This window comes from Trichosurus vulpecula, chromosome 1 (assembly GCF_011100635.1).
Source record: "Trichosurus vulpecula isolate mTriVul1 chromosome 1, mTriVul1.pri, whole genome shotgun sequence".
NCBI lineage: Eukaryota > Metazoa > Chordata > Mammalia > Diprotodontia > Phalangeridae > Trichosurus > Trichosurus vulpecula.
The window spans coordinates 72,912,757-72,932,166 of NC_050573.1; the positions used below are offsets into that span (position 1 = coordinate 72,912,757).

The 19,410-nt window shown below is 39.9% G+C and overlaps 1 protein-coding gene across 1 annotated transcript in view; it reads left to right on the plus strand.

Annotated features, from left to right (window-relative positions):
- Nucleotides 1-19,410, plus strand: part of LOC118850850 (long-chain-fatty-acid--CoA ligase ACSBG2-like) — a 64,046-nt gene that overhangs the window by 35,811 nt on the left and 8,825 nt on the right. Inside the window, exons 8-9 of the mRNA XM_036760498.1 lie at nt 2,533-2,720; nt 18,044-18,274. Of these exons, the coding sequence (XP_036616393.1) occupies nt 2,533-2,720; nt 18,044-18,274 (419 nt within the window). The remainder of the gene's footprint in view (nt 1-2,532; nt 2,721-18,043; nt 18,275-19,410) is intronic.

Below are 19,410 nucleotides of genomic sequence, written 5' to 3' on the forward strand. Positions count from 1 at the left end.
TCTCCAGAGGTAGGTAGCATTTTTTCATCATGAGTCCTTTGGGATTGTCTTGGATCATTGTATTGCTGAGAATGAGCTCACAGTCTAATGAGAGAGACAACATGTAAACATTTATGTATAAATTAGATACATGCCAGATAAATCAGAAATTTATCAGTGGAAAGGTACTAGCATTAAGGAGATTAGATAAGGTTTCTTGTAGAAGGTGGGATTTTAGCTGGAACTTGAAAGGAGCCAGAGAAGACAGGAGGCAGAGAGGAGGAGAGAGAGCATTTCTAGGCCTGGGGGACAGCTAGAGAAAATGCCCTGAGCTGAGAGATGGAGTGTTTTGTGACGGGAACAGCCAGGAGGCCAGGGTCCCTGAATCACCGAGTATGTGAAGGACAACAAGGTGTAAGAAGATGGGAAAGGTAAGAGGGAGTCAGGTTATAAAGGGCTTTATAAGGCAAATGGAGGATTTTGGTTTTGATCTTGGAGGTAACAAGGAATCATTTTTTAGAAGGAGAGAAGAGGGACCAGGACAAAGCCTAGAGGGATCCTCAGGGAGAGTGGGAATAGCTTTGATGAAGAAGGAGCATAGGGGGCTAAGAAGGAGCAGTCAGATAAAAGGAGAACCAGGAGAGAATAGCATTGGGAAAACTTAGAAAGAAGAGAGTATCAAGGAAAAGCAGGCGATCGATAGTGTCAGAGGTTGCACAGAGGTCAAAGAGATTGAGGATTGATAAAAGGCCACTGGATTTGACTTTTAACACATCATAGAATATAGAGCATCAGAGTACTAAGAGACTTTATGATCTAGAACATTCATGCTAGAAGGGCCCGTAGAACCTGGAATGAGAGAGCCAGGAGGATTTTTAGAATTTAGAATGTCAGAGATAGAAGGGTCCTTAGAATACAGAGCATCAGATCTAGGAGAGCCCTTAGAACACAGAGTGTCCGAGATGGGAGGGCCCTTAGAACACAGAGTGTCAGAGCTGGGAGGGTCCTTAGAACAGAGAATGTCAGAGCTGGGAGAGCCCTTAGAGAGGGTCCTTAGAATGTCAGAACACAGAATGTCAGAGCTGGGAGGGCCCATAGAACATAGAATGTCAGAGCTGGGAGGGTCCTTGAAACAGAGAATGTCAGATCTTGGAGGGCCCTTAGAACACAAGATGTCAGGGCTGGGGGGCCCCGAGAACACAATGTCAGAGTTGGGGTATCCTTAGAATACAGAGTGTCAGAGATGGGAGGGTCATTAGAATAGAAAATGTCAGAGCTGGGAAAGCCCTTAGAAGCCAGAGTTTTAGAGCTAAGAGGGTCCTTAGAATGTCAGAACACAGAATGTCAGAGCTGGGAGGGTCCTTAGAACATAGAATGTCAGAGCCGGGAGGGTCCTTAGAACAGAAAATACCAGAGCTGGGAGGACCATTAGACAGAGAATGTCAGAGCTGGAAGAGTCTTTAAAACACAGAGACTGGGAGGGCCTTTAGAATACAAAATGTCAGGGCTGGGAGGGACCTCAGAATCTGGAAGGTCAGACTTAGGAGTGATTTTAGATTAGAACATAGAAAATTGAGTATCAGGATCTTAGAATGTATTCTATGCAATGGAATAAAACAAACATTTACTTAGTACCTAACTGTATTAGTGTAGGGGCCAAGAAAGAGAGAATTGAGATAAGGTAATGTCCTCGTCTTCATGGAGGTAACCATCAAATAGGGAGAATAAGATACCAAAACAGATACACTACATAAAAATTACATATGCTAAGTGCCACAGAAAGTGTCAAAACCAAGTTCTATGTGAGGCCCAAGTGGGGAAGGTTATCACTGACCAAGGGGAAGGGGCCTGGGCATTGGGAGATCCTCCTCCTGGAGGAGGTGGCATTTGAACTGAAATTTCGAATAAAGGTAGGAATTCAACAGAGGAAGAGGGAGAGGGAGCATTTGAGGTGCAGGAAACAGTGAGCAAAAGCATGGAGGTGGGAGAGTCCAGGACATATATATCCAGGAGAAAGAGAGTTCTTCAGGTTAAAATGGAGCCTGGAATTAATAGGTTGGAGTTAGATATGATAATAACATAATGGTGGTGTCAGGTTGTGAAAGGTGTGCCCCAAACATTAGCCTGAATATAAAATGTCAGAGTTGAGAGAAACCTTGGTTTCTTAGATCTAGTTTAACCCCTTTCTTTTGATAGTAAAACTGAGGCCTAGAATGGATTAAGAACTTGTCCAAGGAGGGGCAGCTAGGTGGCACAGTGAGTAGAGTCCTGGAGTCAGGAGGACATGAGTTCAAATCCAGCCTCAGACACTTGACACATTTACTAGCTGTGTGACCTTGGGCAAGTCACACGTTAACCCCAATTGCCTTCCCTTCTCTCCTCCAAAAAAAAGCAAAAACAAAAACAAAAAAAGAAAGAAAAAAAGAACTTGTCCAAGGCTATAGAGCAAGTCAGTGACAAGCCTGACACTCTTCTTGAGGCCTTCTGGCTTCCAGTCTAGGTATTTTTCATGACCCCCTTCCAGATTTCCTCACCTTAACTTCACTATGTCAGACTCAGGGATCTCTGATAAAGACACTGAAGGAGGTGAGACCTACTACCTTCTGTGGAATCCCTGAAGTCTGGGAAGAGATACAGCAGAAACTCAACTTCGATCAGATGACAGCCAGGTCATTCAAGAAGGCTATGATTACTTGGGCCAAGAAAGCGGGATTAAATACCAACTTGAAACAGGAACAAGAGTGAGTAGGAAATCCTTCATTCACTTTTTCTCTCATTCTTTTATTCTCTCAATATTCATTCCACAAGCATTTATTAAGCACCTAATGGTATACAGAGCACTGTGCTAGGGTCTGGGGGAGGTAGCAAGATAAAGGATGGCAGAATCCTCTGGGTAACCTGCTGCTTTTTATGTGGGTGACTCATAGGCATCTCAAACTCAGAAGATCCAAAATGGAACTCCCTCAAAATCACCATTCTGCTTAACTTCACCAACTTCCTTCCAGTCACCCAGATTTGCAATTTTGGAGCTGTCTCTATTTTTCTCTTATCCTCATTCCTCCTCACATATCTAATCGATAGTCAAGGCCTGTCCATATCTCTCATTCATCTTGTTCCTTCCACTCACATGGCTGTCAATCCAGTTCAGGCTCTCAGTTTGTCTGGTATGGCCTATTGCAGGGAAAGAAGGAAGGAAAGAAGTAGTAGGGAAGGAAAGAGGGAGGAAGTAAGGAAGAAAAAAGGGTAGTAGGGAAGGAGGAAGAAAAAGTAGAAGGGAAGGAGGAAGAGGAGGAAGGGAGGAAACATTTATTAAGTTCCTATTATGAACATTATATGTAAATCAATACATGATACATTTAAAGAAATTAGATAAAGATTGATATTGGTAGGAAAGACACAAGAACAAATAAAATAAAGAGCTCATAAGCAGCAAAGAATGTTGTGGAATGAATTAAAGATATATATATATATATATATATACAGACGGAAAGAGAGAGAGAGAGAGGAGAGAGAGAGAGAGAGAGAGAGAGAGAGAGAGAGGGAGAGAGAGAAAGATAGTGAAGAAAATCACCAATATGGAACATTTAATTGAAAAGACCTGAATAAATTTAAACTTCAAACAGTAGATTTACTAACTGAAAAAACCACTTTTTAAAAAATTGATTTATTTTCTCTTTCCTACCCCATTTGGAAAAAAACAACACCTAACCCTTGCCACAAATATACATAGTCAAACAAAACAAATGCCCACATTGATCATATTCAAAAATACATGCCTTATTCAGAACAATAAATTGCAGACAATGCATCCCAGTGGGACAATACATTCAGAAAATGACTGAAACACATTAAAAAGGGGGAAATGTGCAGATTCAGGTAACAAAATCTAGAAGAGAAGCCCTCCTGCAGCAACGTAGGATTACTTGATAACCCAGAAAAGTTAGAAGAAAGAATTCTGAACACCATGTTCCAGGAATTTATTCAAGAAATTCTTCCAGAATTAATGAAATCAAACAATACCTCTGGGGATACTTCCAGCGTGAGAAGTCCAGGGTTGGGGTCGACTTCTGGGGTAAGAAGGCTTCTGTGGCATGGTAAGGACATTTCCGAGAGTCAGGGAGGCAGCTTGGAGTTGAAGTTAAAGCAGAAAGAATTCAAATATATAAATGAGGACTTTATATTATTACTAAATGCTTCTATTCAAATTGAGAGTATGTCAGTTTTAAATATAATTTAGCATGAAAACTCATAAGAAAAAAATCTCACAGACTTGTAAGAAAAAATAGCTAAATAGGAAGTAAGTAGGAAAACAACATACACAATGAATAAAAAAGGGGTGTGGAACCTGCAGTCTTGAGGCCACACGTGGCCTTCTAGGTCCTTGGGTGTGGCCTTTTGACTGAGTCCAAGTTTTACAGAACAAATCTTTTTATTAAGGGGATTTGTTCTGTGAAGTTTGGATTCAGTCAAAGGGCCTCACTTTAGGACCTAGAGGGCCACATGTGACCGTGAAGCCACAGGTTCCCCACCCCTGGAATAAAACAATATAAATAGAACAAAAAAAAAATAACTTACTGCTATATAATTACAAGGATCAACCTCAGCCCCAGAGAAGAAAATGTACCTGCCTGTAGGCAGAGGGGATGGGGTGCATATGAATGAGACATTTTCTTATACAAAGAATTGGGGGGGGAAAAGGCTTATATATGACAGTGTAAATGTTTCATGTGTCTTGTTTTTATAAAGTACATATTAATTTAAACACAGTAGTTCCAATTTTCCAGTTTGTGACCCTTTCTGAATTTCCTTCTGTTCTCTTCTGTGTATTTTAAAAATGTTTCATTGATGCTGTTTCTTCTTTAAAAAGAAAATGTGTATGTCTATCACTACCCACCCCCCACCCTCATAGCTGCCCTTAACTCTCCTCCCACTTCAAAAACCTCTCTCTTTATTGTTTATTTATTGTTACATATTTTGAATCTTCTCTTATGTTCTGCTATGACATGCTTTTTTCCCCACTTTCTTACGCTGGATTTAAGTTCTAATATTTAAGTTTATGATATGTTTTTGTTTTTTTTCTCTATTCTGTATTTTGTTCTGGTGTTCGAGTCTAAAATAAAATTGAGAAAAATAAAAAAATTTTAAAAAATTAAAATTGAGCTAATGACTCCAGGAGATATCAAGAAACAATAAAACAAAATCAAATGAATGAAAAAAGATAGAAGAAAAATGAACTATCTCATTGGAAAAACAACTGACCTGGAAAATAGATCAAGGAGAGATAATTTAAGAATTATTGGACTACCTGAAAACCAGGATCAAAAAAAGAGCCCAGACATCATCTTTCAAGAAATCATCAAGGAAAACTGGCCTGATATCAAATCAAAACTAGAGGGTAAAATAGAATTTGAAAGAATCTGCTGAAAGAATCAGATCACCTCCTGACAGAGATCCCAAAATAAAAAGTTCTAGGAATATTAAAGCCAAATTTCAGAGTTCACAGGACCAGGAGAAAATATTGCAAACAGCCAGAAGGAAACAATTCAAATATGGAGCCACAGTCAGAATAACACAAAAAATTTATCAGTTTTTATCTTAATGGATTGGAGGGCTTAGGATATGATTGATATTCAGGAGGGCAAGGGAGGTAGGATTAAAACCAAGAACAACCTACCCAGAAAAACTGAATATAATCCTTCAGGGGAAAAAAATGGATATTTCATGAAGTATAAGACTTTGCATACCCTTTGACCCAACAATGCCACTACTGATGACCCAACTTATACCACCACCACTGGGTCTGTATCCCAAAGAATTTTTTTTAAAAGGATCTATTTGTACAAAAATATTTATACCAGTTCTTTTTGTGGTGGCAAAGAATTGGAAATTGAGGGGATGATCATCCGTTGGGAAATGGCTGAACATGTCATGGTATATGATTGTAAGGTATATGATTGAAATGGAATACTATTGCGCTATCAGAAATGACAAGCAGGATGATTTCAGAAAAACTGGGAAAAACTTACTTGAACTCATGCGAAGTGAAGTGAGTAGAACCAGAAGAACATTGTCTACAATAATAGCAATATCCTACAATGATGAATTGTGAATGATTTAGCTATTCTCAGCAATACAATGATCCAAGACAATTCCAAAGGACTCATGATGAAAAGTGCTACCCACCTCCAGAGAAAGAACTGATGGAGTCTGAATGCACATTGAAGTATACTATTTTTCACTTTCTTTATTATTTTCATGGGTTTTTTTGGTCTGTGTTTTCTTTCACAATGTCACTAATATGGAAGTATATTTTGCATGATTTCACATGTATAATTTATGTCAAATGACTTACTGTCTCAGGGAGGGGCAAAGGGAGAAAGAGAGGGAGAGAATTTGGAACTCAAAATTTAAAAAAATGAATGTTTAAAAAAAAAGAATGATAACAATGAGACAGTATGCCAAATTTATGGGATGCAGCCAAAGCAGTACTTAGGGGAGAATTTATATCTCTAAATGCTGGCATCAATAAAATAAAGAGCAGCATGAGACTGAAAAAAACTAGAAAAGGAATAAATTAAAAATCCCCAATTAATCCCTTAAATTAGAAAAACTGAAAATCAAAGGAGAGATTAATAAAATTGAAAGTAAGAAAACCATTGAACTAATAAATGAAACTAGGACCTGGTTTTATGAAAAAAAAAACAAACCAACAACAATAAAATAGATAAACCATTAATTTGATTTAAATTTGATTTAATTTAAATCAAATTGATTTGATTTTAAAAAAGAGAAGTAGAACACCAAATCACTAGTATCAAAAATGCAAAAGGTAAATTCAACACCAATGAAGAGAAAATTAAAGCAACTATTAGAAGCTATTTTGCCCAATCATATGCTAATAAATCAAACAATCTAAAATGGCTGACTATTCACAAAAATATAAATTGCCCAGATTAGCAGAAGTGAAAATAAAATAATTAAATAATGCTATTTTTTAAAAATAAATTGAACAAACCGCCAGTGAGCTCCCTAAGAAAAAGTCCCCACGGTCAGATGGATTTACAAGTGAATTCTACCAAACATTTGAAGAACAATCAATTAACTGCAGATGTTATAAATTACTTGGAAGTCTACCTACCAAGACCAACCTAGGGACTATATGAACACACTTACAAAACAATGGGATCTAAACAATTGGAGAAATATTAGTTGTTCATGGGTAGGCTAGGCCAATATAATAAAAATGATAATTCTACCTCAATTCACTTGGTTATTCAGTGTCATACCAAACAAACCACCAAAAAATTATCAAAACAATCTGAGATTGGCTAAGAAATAGAGTGGTAGATTAGAATAGATCAGGTATACAATACACAGTAATAAATGACCATAATAATCTAGCATTTGATAAATGCAAACACCCAAGTTTTGGAGACAAGAAATCACTATTTGACTAAAACTGCTGGGAAAACTGGAAAGCAGTTTGGTAGAAACTACGCCTAAGCCAACATTTCATATTGTATACCAAGATAAGCCCCCAAAGCTGTAAAACTGTGTATATCTTTGACCCAGCAATACCCACTACTAGGTCTGTTTTCCAAAGACATTTAAGAAAAGAGAAAAGGACCTATATGTACAAAAATATTTATAACAGCTCTTTTTGTGGTGGCAAAGAATTGGAGGTCAAGGGGATGTCCATCAATTGGGGAATGGCTCAACAAGTTGTGGTATATGATTGTAATGGAATATTATTCTGGTATAAGAAATAATGAGTAGGATGCTTTCAAAGAAACCTTGAAAAATTTACACAAATTGATGCAAAGTGAAGTGAGCAGAACCAGGAGAACATTATACATAGTAACATTGTATGGTGACCAACTGAGAATGACTTAGCTAGTCTCAGAAATACAATTATCCAAGACAATCCCAAAGGACTCATAATTAAAAATGCTACCCATCTCTTCATAGAGAGAACTGATGGATTCTAAATGCAGATGGAAGCATACTTTTTCAAACTTTATTTTTCTTAGATTTTGTCTGTGTTTTCTTTTACAACATCACTAATGTGGAAATATGTTTCACATGACTGTACATGTATAACATATATAAAATTGTTTGCCTTTTCAATGAGTGGGGAGGGGAGGGAAGGAGAGAATTTGGAACTCAATTAAAAAAACTTAAAAATTTACATTTAATTGGAAAAAATAAAACATTAAAAAGAGGATATAGTTTAATTTTTAAAAACTGTTAAGTTCAGAAGAGTTGCTGTAACAACAATGTTGCTAGCAGCTGCTGTGGGGGTATAAGACCAATAACACCAGCATACAGGAGGGCTGCTAGCGCAGTTTCTTTGACCTGCTTTTCTAAGGAAAGCAACTTTAAGGGGTTAACAATATTACTTAAATTAAACATACATATACCATTCACTTAGTTCAGGGGAAAAAGTCAGCACTCTGAACTTCAGAGAAAATACAAACAGAGAAAATACATGAATCAACAGACAGGCTTCTGTCTGAACATAGCAATACATACATAGTTACAAGAGAGAGAATCACCAACATCTGGGTTTTCAAAGCCGGGAGGCTCCTTAATGGCTACCCAGGGTTGTTTGGCCAAGTCACAAGAATACTCTTCCAATGAGTGAGCCCCTCTCGCCCCTGGGGCTTATGGCATTTATTAGCATTAACTATGCCTCTGGAGTCCATGAGCCCATTATCATAACCCTATTCATAGTAAACTATATGAGTCAAGGGCACAATTTGGTAATTATTTTCTCCTGAATAAACAACTGTTACAGTATTGTCCTTCCCACGGGCTATGATTTCTGCAGCCTTTGGAACATCGTCTGGCTTCCGTTTTACCCATACCTTAGCTCCCAATTTTATTCTATCAATAGAACCAAACCCTTCCATTCCTCTACTAGTCATTTGGAAAGAGGGTCAGTTTTCACAATGGGTATTTTTTTCACAAGGAATAATGATCACTTGAACTATTCTATCATTTCCACAAAACTGTACAGGTTCTTCACCAAATTCTGGAGTGTCACAACAATTTCTCTTTGATAATGAGAATCTATCATTCCAGCTAATACATGTATTCCTTGAGCTGCTAATTCTGGTTTAGGTAATATTCATCCAAACTGATTCTTAGGGATTCTCACACATATCCCAGTATAGGTTTTTCTATCTCTTCTATTCAACCTAAGGTTCTCTATACAAGGTAAATCATATCCTGCTGAACCAGATGTTCTTGGACATGGTGGTGGGACATCTTCCCTCACAGTCCAAAGTTCAATATTTTGGATCTCATGTGTTTGCTGTTTTCTAATCTGCAGATGTGGGGTCATCATTCTGGCTAGAGGTGTACTTCCTCCTAAGGGCCTATTATTCAAGTTATGTAGGGCAGTAAACAAATTATCCTTCCAATGTTGGTATGAATTATTAGAGCTTAACTTTCTTAACTGTTCTTTCAACAATTCATTCATTCTTTCAATTAACCCAGATGCTTGTGGGTAATATGGAATATGATATAACCATTCTATATTATTTAATACACAGTATCTCTTCATTTCATTACCCTTGAAATGTGACCCATTGTCACTTTGAATCTGCATTGGGGTTCCATAATATAGACTTATAATATCTAGGGTTTTACCAGTGTTTTCTGAGTTACATTCTTATAAGGACAAGCCACTAGAACACCTGAATAGGTGTTAATGCATGTACATATATATTTACATCTATTTACATCCTTTACCTTGGGGTAGTGGTCCAATATAATCTGTCTGCCAGATCTGGGCTGGAACTTTTCCCCTTGTTATTTCTCCAGTTACTACCCTGGGAACAGTTCGTTCTTTTTCCAATTGGCATATACAACAGTCTTCTGTTATTTGCTTTAACAATGAATAAGAGATACTAATACCTTGATCGTGTGCCCACCGGTGTGTGGCCTGGACCTCCAAATGGCCAGTTGTTTGGTGGACCCATTTTGCTAAAACTGGGTCATCAACTGGGGTCAGAGCAGAGACAATATGTTCAGTAGCAATCTTTGTTAGCTGTTTGGCATGCACGTTGTACTCACATTGTGTGTTGAGGGTCACGTGAGCATCAACATGAAAAACTGACACATTCATAACCAGAGACATGTCCCATATATCTTTCCATAATTCATTACCCCAAACTTGTTTGCCATGAACCTCCCAATTCTGATTTTTCCACATAGGCATCCTTGTAGCTAACCCATTAGCTATGAATTAGTAAATATGTGACACTGTCCTCCTTTCTCTGTTTAGATGGCTTGATGTACTGCCATCAATTCAGCATATTGACTACTTCCACCTATCCTAGTACTTTCCAAAGTTCACCTAGTACATGGGTTGTAGGCTATTGCTTTCCAATGTCTCTTGTGTCCCAGGTATTTTGCTGTCCCGTCAGTAAACCAAGCATGTTTCTTCTGTTCCTCAGTTCATCATATCCGTCATTCCATTTCACCAAGGATTGTACCAACTGTTGCTTTGGTTCAGGGAGTTTTTCATTCCCCTCAGTGTCAATGTTCACCACAGATTCATGTAGAACAGAAACTACTTTTGCCTGCTCTCGATCTATATACCACTTCCATTTAATTATGCTAGCCTCTTGAGCATGTCCAATTCTGTTGGAAGCTGGGGTAGACATTACCCAAGTCAAAATCAGAATTCCAGGCCTTAATACCACTTCATGGCCCAGAGTCAGTTGCTCAGTTTCTACCAAAGCCCACATGCAGCTAACAACTGCTCTCTTTTTTTAAAAAAAATTTTTGGGGGTGCAGTTTGGTGAGGCAATTGGGGTGAAGTGACTTGCCCAGGGTCACACAGCTACTAGGTGTCTGAGGCTGGATTTGAACCTAGGTCCTCCTTCCTCCAAAGCAGGTGCTCTAGCCACTGCGCCATCCAGCTGCCCCTTAACAACTGTTTCTCAAAAGGTGTACATTGCATCCCAGATGAAGGTAGTTTTCTCCACCCAAATCCTAAAGGTACATTTCGGATTTGTTGTTTTTGCCATAAACTCCAATTTGCATAGTCATCTTGTAATTCCACCGGCCCATTTTGCATACGCCATAAATCTAGAGCCAATTGTATTGCAGCCTTTGCTTCTCCAAAAGCTCTATTTTGTTCAAGTCCCCAATCAAATGTGTATTTCTTCCTAGTAACTTTATATAAAGATTTGAAAATCTGTTCCAAATGTGGGATGTGGTGTCTCCAATAACCAAATAGCCCTATGAACTTTTGGGCCTCTTCCTTATTAGTAGGGGTAGGAAAATCCTGGATTTTTTTGTCAAGCTTGTGGGAGAATTTCTCACTTGTGGGAGATACCATTCCACTGTATCCCCCAAAATTTTACAGTTTGAGCTGGCCCTTGAACTTTTGCAGGGTTAATTTCTCATCCTTTGCTTTTCATATGGTCAATTGATAATGTCAAACTTTTCTCCACTTCTTTTACATTTTCTCCCTGTATCATGATGTCATCTATGTAGTGGGTAAGTCGTACACCAGGTAACTTTAATTCATCTAAATGTTCAGCTACAATCCTGTAGCAAATGATTGGGCTATGAAGATATCCTTGCGGCGAGCATGTAAATATATACTTTTGGCCTTGCCAAGTAAAAGCAAACTGGTCCCATTGCTTGGAGTCCATTGGGATTATAAAGAAGGCATTGGCCAAATCAGTAACTGCATATCAAGTCCCCTCACATTTCTGGATCCTCTTTATTAAAGTAACAGTATCTGGAACAGCAGCATACAGGGGAGGAGTCACTTTGTTCAACTGTCTATGATCTATCGTCATCCTTCACATTCCATCTGACTTTCTAACTGGACATACAGGATTATTCCATCGAGTGGTTGTAGGGACCAACACTCCTGCTTCAACATATTCTTTTATAGTACTGTCGATTTCATCTTGCCCACTTAGCATATGATACTGCTTCAAAGTAACTACTTTAGAAGGTTTGGGTATTTTCCCCACTAAAACTGCATTAACTCCTATTTTTCTCACAGCAAACTAGTATTTTCCTTCAGGTAAATTCAAAGTCATACCTTTCAATATGTCTATTTCAATGATGTATTCAGGAATAGGCACAATAACCACAGTATAGTTTTTCTTGGGCAATTTTCCAGTTTTCATCATTGGTTTAATTTGTCTGGCTGATATTTCAGCCCCTCCTAATCCTGTGATGGTAATAGGAGTTCCATGCCTGAACTTGTCAGGATTTCCATAAATAAGGGAGGCCTCCACCCCAGTGTCTATTAATGCCCTAGTTACAGTACTTGACCCATTCTTCCAATATATGGTCAGATTAATATGGTGTCTGTAATCCTGCTTGTGTATTTCTTTAATCTGAACTGGGGCTTGGCCAATTTCCTAATCTTCTTGAAGATGTGACTCACTTGAGTATGAGTATTCAGGATCTGTAGCGTCTATAGAGGCAGTTCTTACTTCTCTATTCCATCTATTGTCAAGCCCCTTATCTTGGTACATTCTGTATAGCTCCTTGGTTGGAATACCATCTATAATTTCAAAATCTACTCCTGCTCTCAATAGAGCATTAAACATTTCTTTTTTTGTCACTTTATTCTAACATCAAATCTGCTGGCTATTCACTCTTTTTTTATAATTAGATTTTTTAAATTTTAGTTTACAATACTTAGTTCTACATGTTCTTGAGTTTCAAATTTTCTTCCCCTCCCTCCCCTCCCCCTTCCCCCAAAGCAGCATGAAGTCCAATATAGATTCTACATAAACCTTCGCATTAAACTTATTTACACATAGTCAAGTTGCAAAGAAGAATTATGACCAATGGAATGAATCATGAGAGAGAAGAAACAAAACTAAAAAAGAAGAGGAAAAAAGAGGGGAAATAGTTTGCCTCAGTCTGCATTCAGACTCCACAGTTCTTTCTCTGGATGTAGCTAGCTTTTTCCATATGAGTCCTTTGGAGCTGTCTTTGAGCCTTGTATTGCTGAGGAGAGCCAAGTCTATCAAAGTTAGTCATCATAGAATCAATATGTCTGTGGTTGTGTACAGTGTTCTCCTGGTTCTGCTCCTCTCACTCAGCATCAAATCATGTGGGTCTTTCCAGATTATTATGAAGTCTGTATCTTCCCCATTTCTTATAGCACAGTAGTATTCCATTACATTCATATACCATAACTTGTTCAGCCATTCCCCAGTTGATGGGCATCCCCTTGATTTCCAATTCTTTGCCACCACAAAAAGAGCTCCTATAAATATTTTTGTACATACAGGTCCCTTTCGCGCTTGTGTGATCTCTTTGGGATATAGCCCTAGGAGTGGTATTGCTGGGTCAAAGGGTATGCACATTTTCATAGCCCTTTGTGCATAATTCCAATTTGTTCTCCAGAATGGCTGGATTTGTTCACAGCTCCACCAACGATGTATTTAACATTCCAGTTTTCCCACATCCTCTCCAGCATTTATCATTTTCCTGTTTTGTCATGTTAGCCAACCTGACAGGAGAGATGTGGTACCTAAGAGTTGTTTTGATTTGCATTTCTCTGATCAATAGTGATTTAGAGCATTTTTTCATATGCCTAGAGATATCTTTAATTTCTTCCTCTGAAAACTGCCTGTTCATATCCTTTGACCATTTTTCAATTGGGGAATGGCTTTTATTCCTATAAATTTGGCTCAGTTCCCTGTATATTTTAGATACAAGGCCTTTATCAGCTGGCTATTCACTCTTCTCTCTTGAGGAGATCTATCTCCTCCCCAGTCTCCTATGTCACTTAAATGTAAAATCTTATTTAGCACCTCTGAAAAAGGGTGCCCTCCTTCCCCAATTAGCAAAGTCAAAATTAGGTGTCTATAAGCAGGAGGGGTGGTCTTAACCATTAAATTTCTATGATAGATTCCCAAGGGAGTGTCATAGTAGGTATCTGCATTTCCTATCATAATAGCAGTCTTCATTATCTCTTCCTTTAACTTCCTGATACAGTCCCTAAGTGAGTACCAAGGTTTATCCCCAGTGGGCCACATAGAATCAAAGGCTATTTCCTATGGTATCCCTTGGCTGCCAAAGCTAACAGACTAACCAGGCTGCTGCCATTTCCTTGGAGACGATCATCCCTAAAAGCTTGCTACTTATGAATCTCATAAAATCCACATTATCAACAGATACTCCCACAGCCCCTTCATCATTGATTCTCACTATCCAAAATATTAATGATTGTCCCATTCTTTGGGTGAACCTACTCAAAATGTCTGTGATTTCTTGCTGTGAAAAATCTTTCAAAACTTCCCTTGTAACTGAATTACCATTTTGGGTTTCCTTCCTCCTTTGCAGTATGAGACACTTCTGTCTGAGAATCTAACAATCTCTCATTCTCTGTGTGAGGAACATCATGTACCATAGTAGCTTTTTGTGCCTCAGCTCCTAACATTGTTCATTTTCTTCTGACTCTCTTCTCCTGCCACCATGGCAACACCACTGGCAGTTAGACTTGACCTGGGCTGAGTTCAAGATGCACTTTTGACCTTTTTGGCTTTTTTTTTTCTCCTAGCCTCACTAATGGCAAAACTCTCATTCGAGTCAGTAGATTCCTGAGCAATAACCTGTTCTGCTGCCACCTGAGATTCTCCATCTTGCTGTGGCATTTTTTTCTCTTGATGATCTGTTCAAACTTTCATAGATCAGCCATAAGGCTGATAACAATATCCAGCCTCACCTATAGAGTGCTGTCAACAATTCTTTCCCTGGCTTAATTTTAATCTCTCTCAAACATTTTTCCAAATCTCTAGGATCTCCCCTCTGTAGCTTTTGTTCCCAGCTTTCACAGAGTCCAGCTCCTTTAGCCCATTCCTTTACTAGGGAGGAATAAGATAAATCCTCTCACGCTGGGATATTCATCTCTTCCTCTGAAATCTCTCTGACTCATTTAATTTAGAGATCTTACACCCTGCAATCCCATCCTCATTGCCAAATGTATCAGTAAGGCAAGATTCATGGCCTCGAGGATGACCATGAACATACCTGTATGGTTTGGAATCACAAAGTATGAGAAATTCTCTAGGTTGAAGGCAGAGGAAGTATAACATTTATTTAGGCACCAGAGGATCAAATCCCAAGACCGATAACTCCAATTTGATATAGCAGTAATTATATTCCAAAACCAGTAAGCCCACCTCAATGTAGGAACAAGGAAATTAAAACACAATATTACAGCAAGGAACCGAGTCATCCTGTAACCTTCCCCTCTGCTGGGCCTGCCCATAAACACTCACAAATCCTAACTGCCTGCTTGCCTGTGTTCTTTTCCCCCCTCAGTTCTCTGGTCTCTGCAGCTCCCTGGCTTCCACTCTCTGTTCTGCACTGTTTCTGCAGCTCTGTTGTCTGGGAGTTCTTACTTCTCCTCCTTGGGCTGGATTCTGAATTCTTGCTTCTGAATTCTGTATTCTCAATGGCTACCTTCTGCCCAATCAGCAAAAAGGTGTAGGCCTGAGGCTTAGTGCCTAGTAAGTAGAGGATATAGGCCTGCCTACAAACTGGCCTCACCTGAAGCCTACTGAATGTGTGGGAAAGGTCTTTAATCACTGATTGGCATCACAAAAGTATAGGCCTGTCTCTAATCAGGCCTCCCTTAACTGACCCCACCTGAGGCCTAATGAATGGGTGGGAAAGATCTTTAATCACATTTTCACCAGTTGCTAAACTGTATCCAGGTAGGGTGTTCATACAGCCTGAGTTCCCTAAGCTAAAGAGGTCATGGATAGCCATGGAACAGAATGTTATGTAACCATAAAAAATAATAAATTTGAAGAATAAAATGAAATAGGGAAGTCAGTCAATACGTATTAAGCACCTACTATGTGCTAAGTGCTGGGGATACAAAAAGAGGCAAAAGACAATCTCTGCCTTCATGGATCTTACAATTTTATGGGGAGGGGGTACAACATGCAAACAAATATGTACAAACACACAGGACAAATTAGGAAATAATAAACAGAAAAAAACACTAGAATTAAGAGAGGTTGGGAAAGACTTCCTGTAGAAGGTATGATTTTAGCTCAGACTTGAGGGAGGCCAGGGAAGCCAGGAGGTGGAGATGAGGAGGGAGACATTTCTAGGCATGGAGGATGGCTATAGAGAATGGCTGGAACAGAGGGAGATGGAGTTATCTTCTTTGTGGAATAGCTAGGAGGCCGGTGTCACTGGGTCACAGAATATGTGGAAAGGAATAAGATATAGAAAGACTGGAAAGGTAAGAAGGGCTAGGTTATGAAGAGCTTTGAATGCCAACAGAGCATTTTGTATTTATTCCTGGAGGTGACAGAGAGCCATTGAAGTTTATTGAGTGGAGGGTGGGAGTGGGGGAGTGACATAATCAGAACTGCAATTTAAGAAAATCACTTTAGTGACCCAAGAGAGAACGGACTTCAGTGGGGAGAGACTGGAGGCAGGCAGATCCACCAGCAGGCTATTTCAATAATCTAAGTGGACCAGCGTGTTGGCAGTGTCAGAGGAGAGAAGGGAGCATGTTCAAGAGATTTTGCAAAAGTGAAATCAATATACCTTGGCAAAAGATTGGATATGGCAGCAGTGGAGTGGGGTGGGGGGTGAGAGAGTCAGAATTTCAGGATGACTCCTAGGCTGTGAACCTGAGGGACTTGGAGGATGGTGTTGCCCTGTACAGGGACAGGGAAGGTAGGAGGTGGAGAGGGAAAGATAATAAAATCTGTTTTGAACATATTGAGTTTGAGACGTCTATTGGACATCCAGATAGAGATGTCTGAAAGGCAGTTGGAGATGTTAAAGGTGGTTGGGCTAGCATAGGCAGATGATCTTAGAATCATTAGCATAGAGATGGTAATTAAATCCATGGGACGTGATGAGATTACCTAGTGAAGAAGTATAGAGGAAGAAGAGAAGAGCCCTGGGGGGACACCTCTAGTTAGGGGGTATGATCTGGAAGAGGACTGAGCAAAGGAGACAGAGAAGAAGCGGTCAGGTAGGTAGAACCAGGAGAGAGTGGTATCCCCAAAACCTAGTGAGAAGAGAGTAACACTGGTAACTTTGGAGAGCCATTTGAGTGGAATGATAAGGTTGGAAGTCAGATTATAAGGGGAAAATGAGAGAGAAAGTGGAGATACACACCCACCGTAGCTGGCCTTTTCAAGGACTTGAGCTACAAAGGGCAGAAGAAACATAGGATATTTTGCATCAAGTGAGGTTTTTTTTCCAAGATGAAGGAGACACAGACATGAAGCCAGATGAATTCCCTGGACGTGGAGTCCGAGAGGCTGGGTCTAACTCTTGACTGTTAGTTCCTGTTGTGGCATGTGAAAGACAGAATGACTGAGGAAGCCAAGATTCTTCAGCCATCTTTCACCTGCCATACTGTGTGACTTTGAGGCAAATCATTTATAGATGGTTTCCCCATCTCTAAAACTGGGGGTAAGACAAGATGATTCCTAAGGTCCTTTCCAGTACTAGTTTGAGACAGAGCTTGGTGTAGTTTAGAGAGTGCTGGAATTGAAGCTGGGAAGACATGAACTAAAATTTTGACTCTGTGTGACCTCTCTGATCCTCAGTTTCCTTGTCTGAAAAATGGGAATAGTTATCTATCAACCTCACCAGCTGTGTATTCTTGAGCAAGTGACTTAAACCTCACCCCCAAAATGGATGAAGACGATGGTTACATCTGCTTCACAAGGCTATTGTGAATATTTCTATATTTTCTATATTTATTTTCTATATCTATTTTTTCTATAGCACTATAAGGTTTTCAATGCATTTTACAAATATCGTTTGAATCTCACAACTCTAAGAGGTAAGCATTATTATTATCATCATCATCATCACCCCCATTTTACAGATGAGAAAACTGAGGCAGAGGTTAAGTGACTTGCCCAGGGTCACATCTAAGCGTCTCAGGCTGGATTTGAACTTGGGTCTTCCTAGCGTGAGTTCAGAGCCCTATCCACTGTGCCAGCTATCTTCTATCCATTACTTTGAGTTATCCTATGAATCTTTCTAGCCCACCAGCCCCTCATGTTTGCTTCTTTTAAAGGGCCCACGCTCCTCTCAACTTCCGTGTGGCCAAGAAGCTGATCTATAAGAGGGTGCGCCGGGATCTGGGCTTCGATCGCTGTCTCCAGTTTCTGAGTTCGGGCGCCGGCCTTTCCAAGGAAACCCAGGAGTTCTTCCTCAGCTACGACATCAAACTGTTGCCGACGTATGGGATGACAGAGTGCACGGGAACTCATTCCATCTCCTCTGAGAAAGAATCGAAGCTGTTTAGGTATTTAGACTCTGGCTGGGAGCCAGGGGCCACCTTGACCCCCAACTCAAACCTAGGGGTGGGGGGGAGGGTGGAGTGGAGGCTGGAGGTGGGTTCTGATCCTAGGATGGTCCCAGAGGCCAGATGGAAGGAAAAGAAGCAGATTCTCATTCTTCTTGTCTCCCTAAGCAATCAGGGGTTGAGAAGGACTGTCCAGAGGGGTAAGACATGTTAGGGGAAACGGAAAAGGAAGGAGTGTTCTGAGAAAACAACAAACCCTGGAGGAGAGCGTTTGACAAGTTGCTTTTTCCTTTGGTCCAACAAAGTACCTACTTAACTGCAGAAGTCTGTCCTTCACATGATGGGAAAGATGCAGTCCCTGTCATTTGGAGCTGATGGTCTAGTAGAGAGGAGACCCTGTGCCAGTACTCAAGCTTCAGCAATGGGGGCATCCAGGGAGCAAGTGGTCACCAGCTGGTGTGTGTGAGAGGGGGGTGGGGAGGGTAATCGTGAGTGGGCCTTGAAGGTGGAGTAGCCTTTCAGCTGACCTGTAATTGGTCTGTGAAGATGACAAGGCATTTTGGTCACGGGCAAAGAAATTGTATAAATATATTTTACGGTAAATCTAGGAGTCTTGGATGGGATAATGGCAGTGAAAGAGTATGAAGTCCCCCTGATGCCCAGAAGGGCTTGGTGGGAGGGCTCTCTGACTCGGTTTCCTGATCTATAAAATGGGGAGAAAACTACCACCTATCTCTTAGGGTTGTTGTGAGGATTAAATGAGATATTGGTAAAGCTTTCTGCAAACCTTAAAGCACTGTATTAAAAGCGCTAGGTATTATTATTAACCTTTAACAATATTGCAATTGAGATCACAGTTCTTGACAAAACTGCAAAAACTTTTGACAAACTGCAGCCTGTAGTGCTGTTGAGTACCCTTTCTTCCTGGTCATACTCTTTTTCTGGGTTTAAGTGACACTTTTCTCTTGTAGTTCTCTTCTTCCCTGTCTGCCCACTCCTTGGGATCCTTTGCTGAATCATTATGTCACACCCTCCACCAGTGGATGTACCCCAAGGCCATGTTCTTCTCTTTCTACACCATCTCAATGGGTGACCCCATCAAGTACCATGGGTGTCATGATCTAGGCAGATTAGTC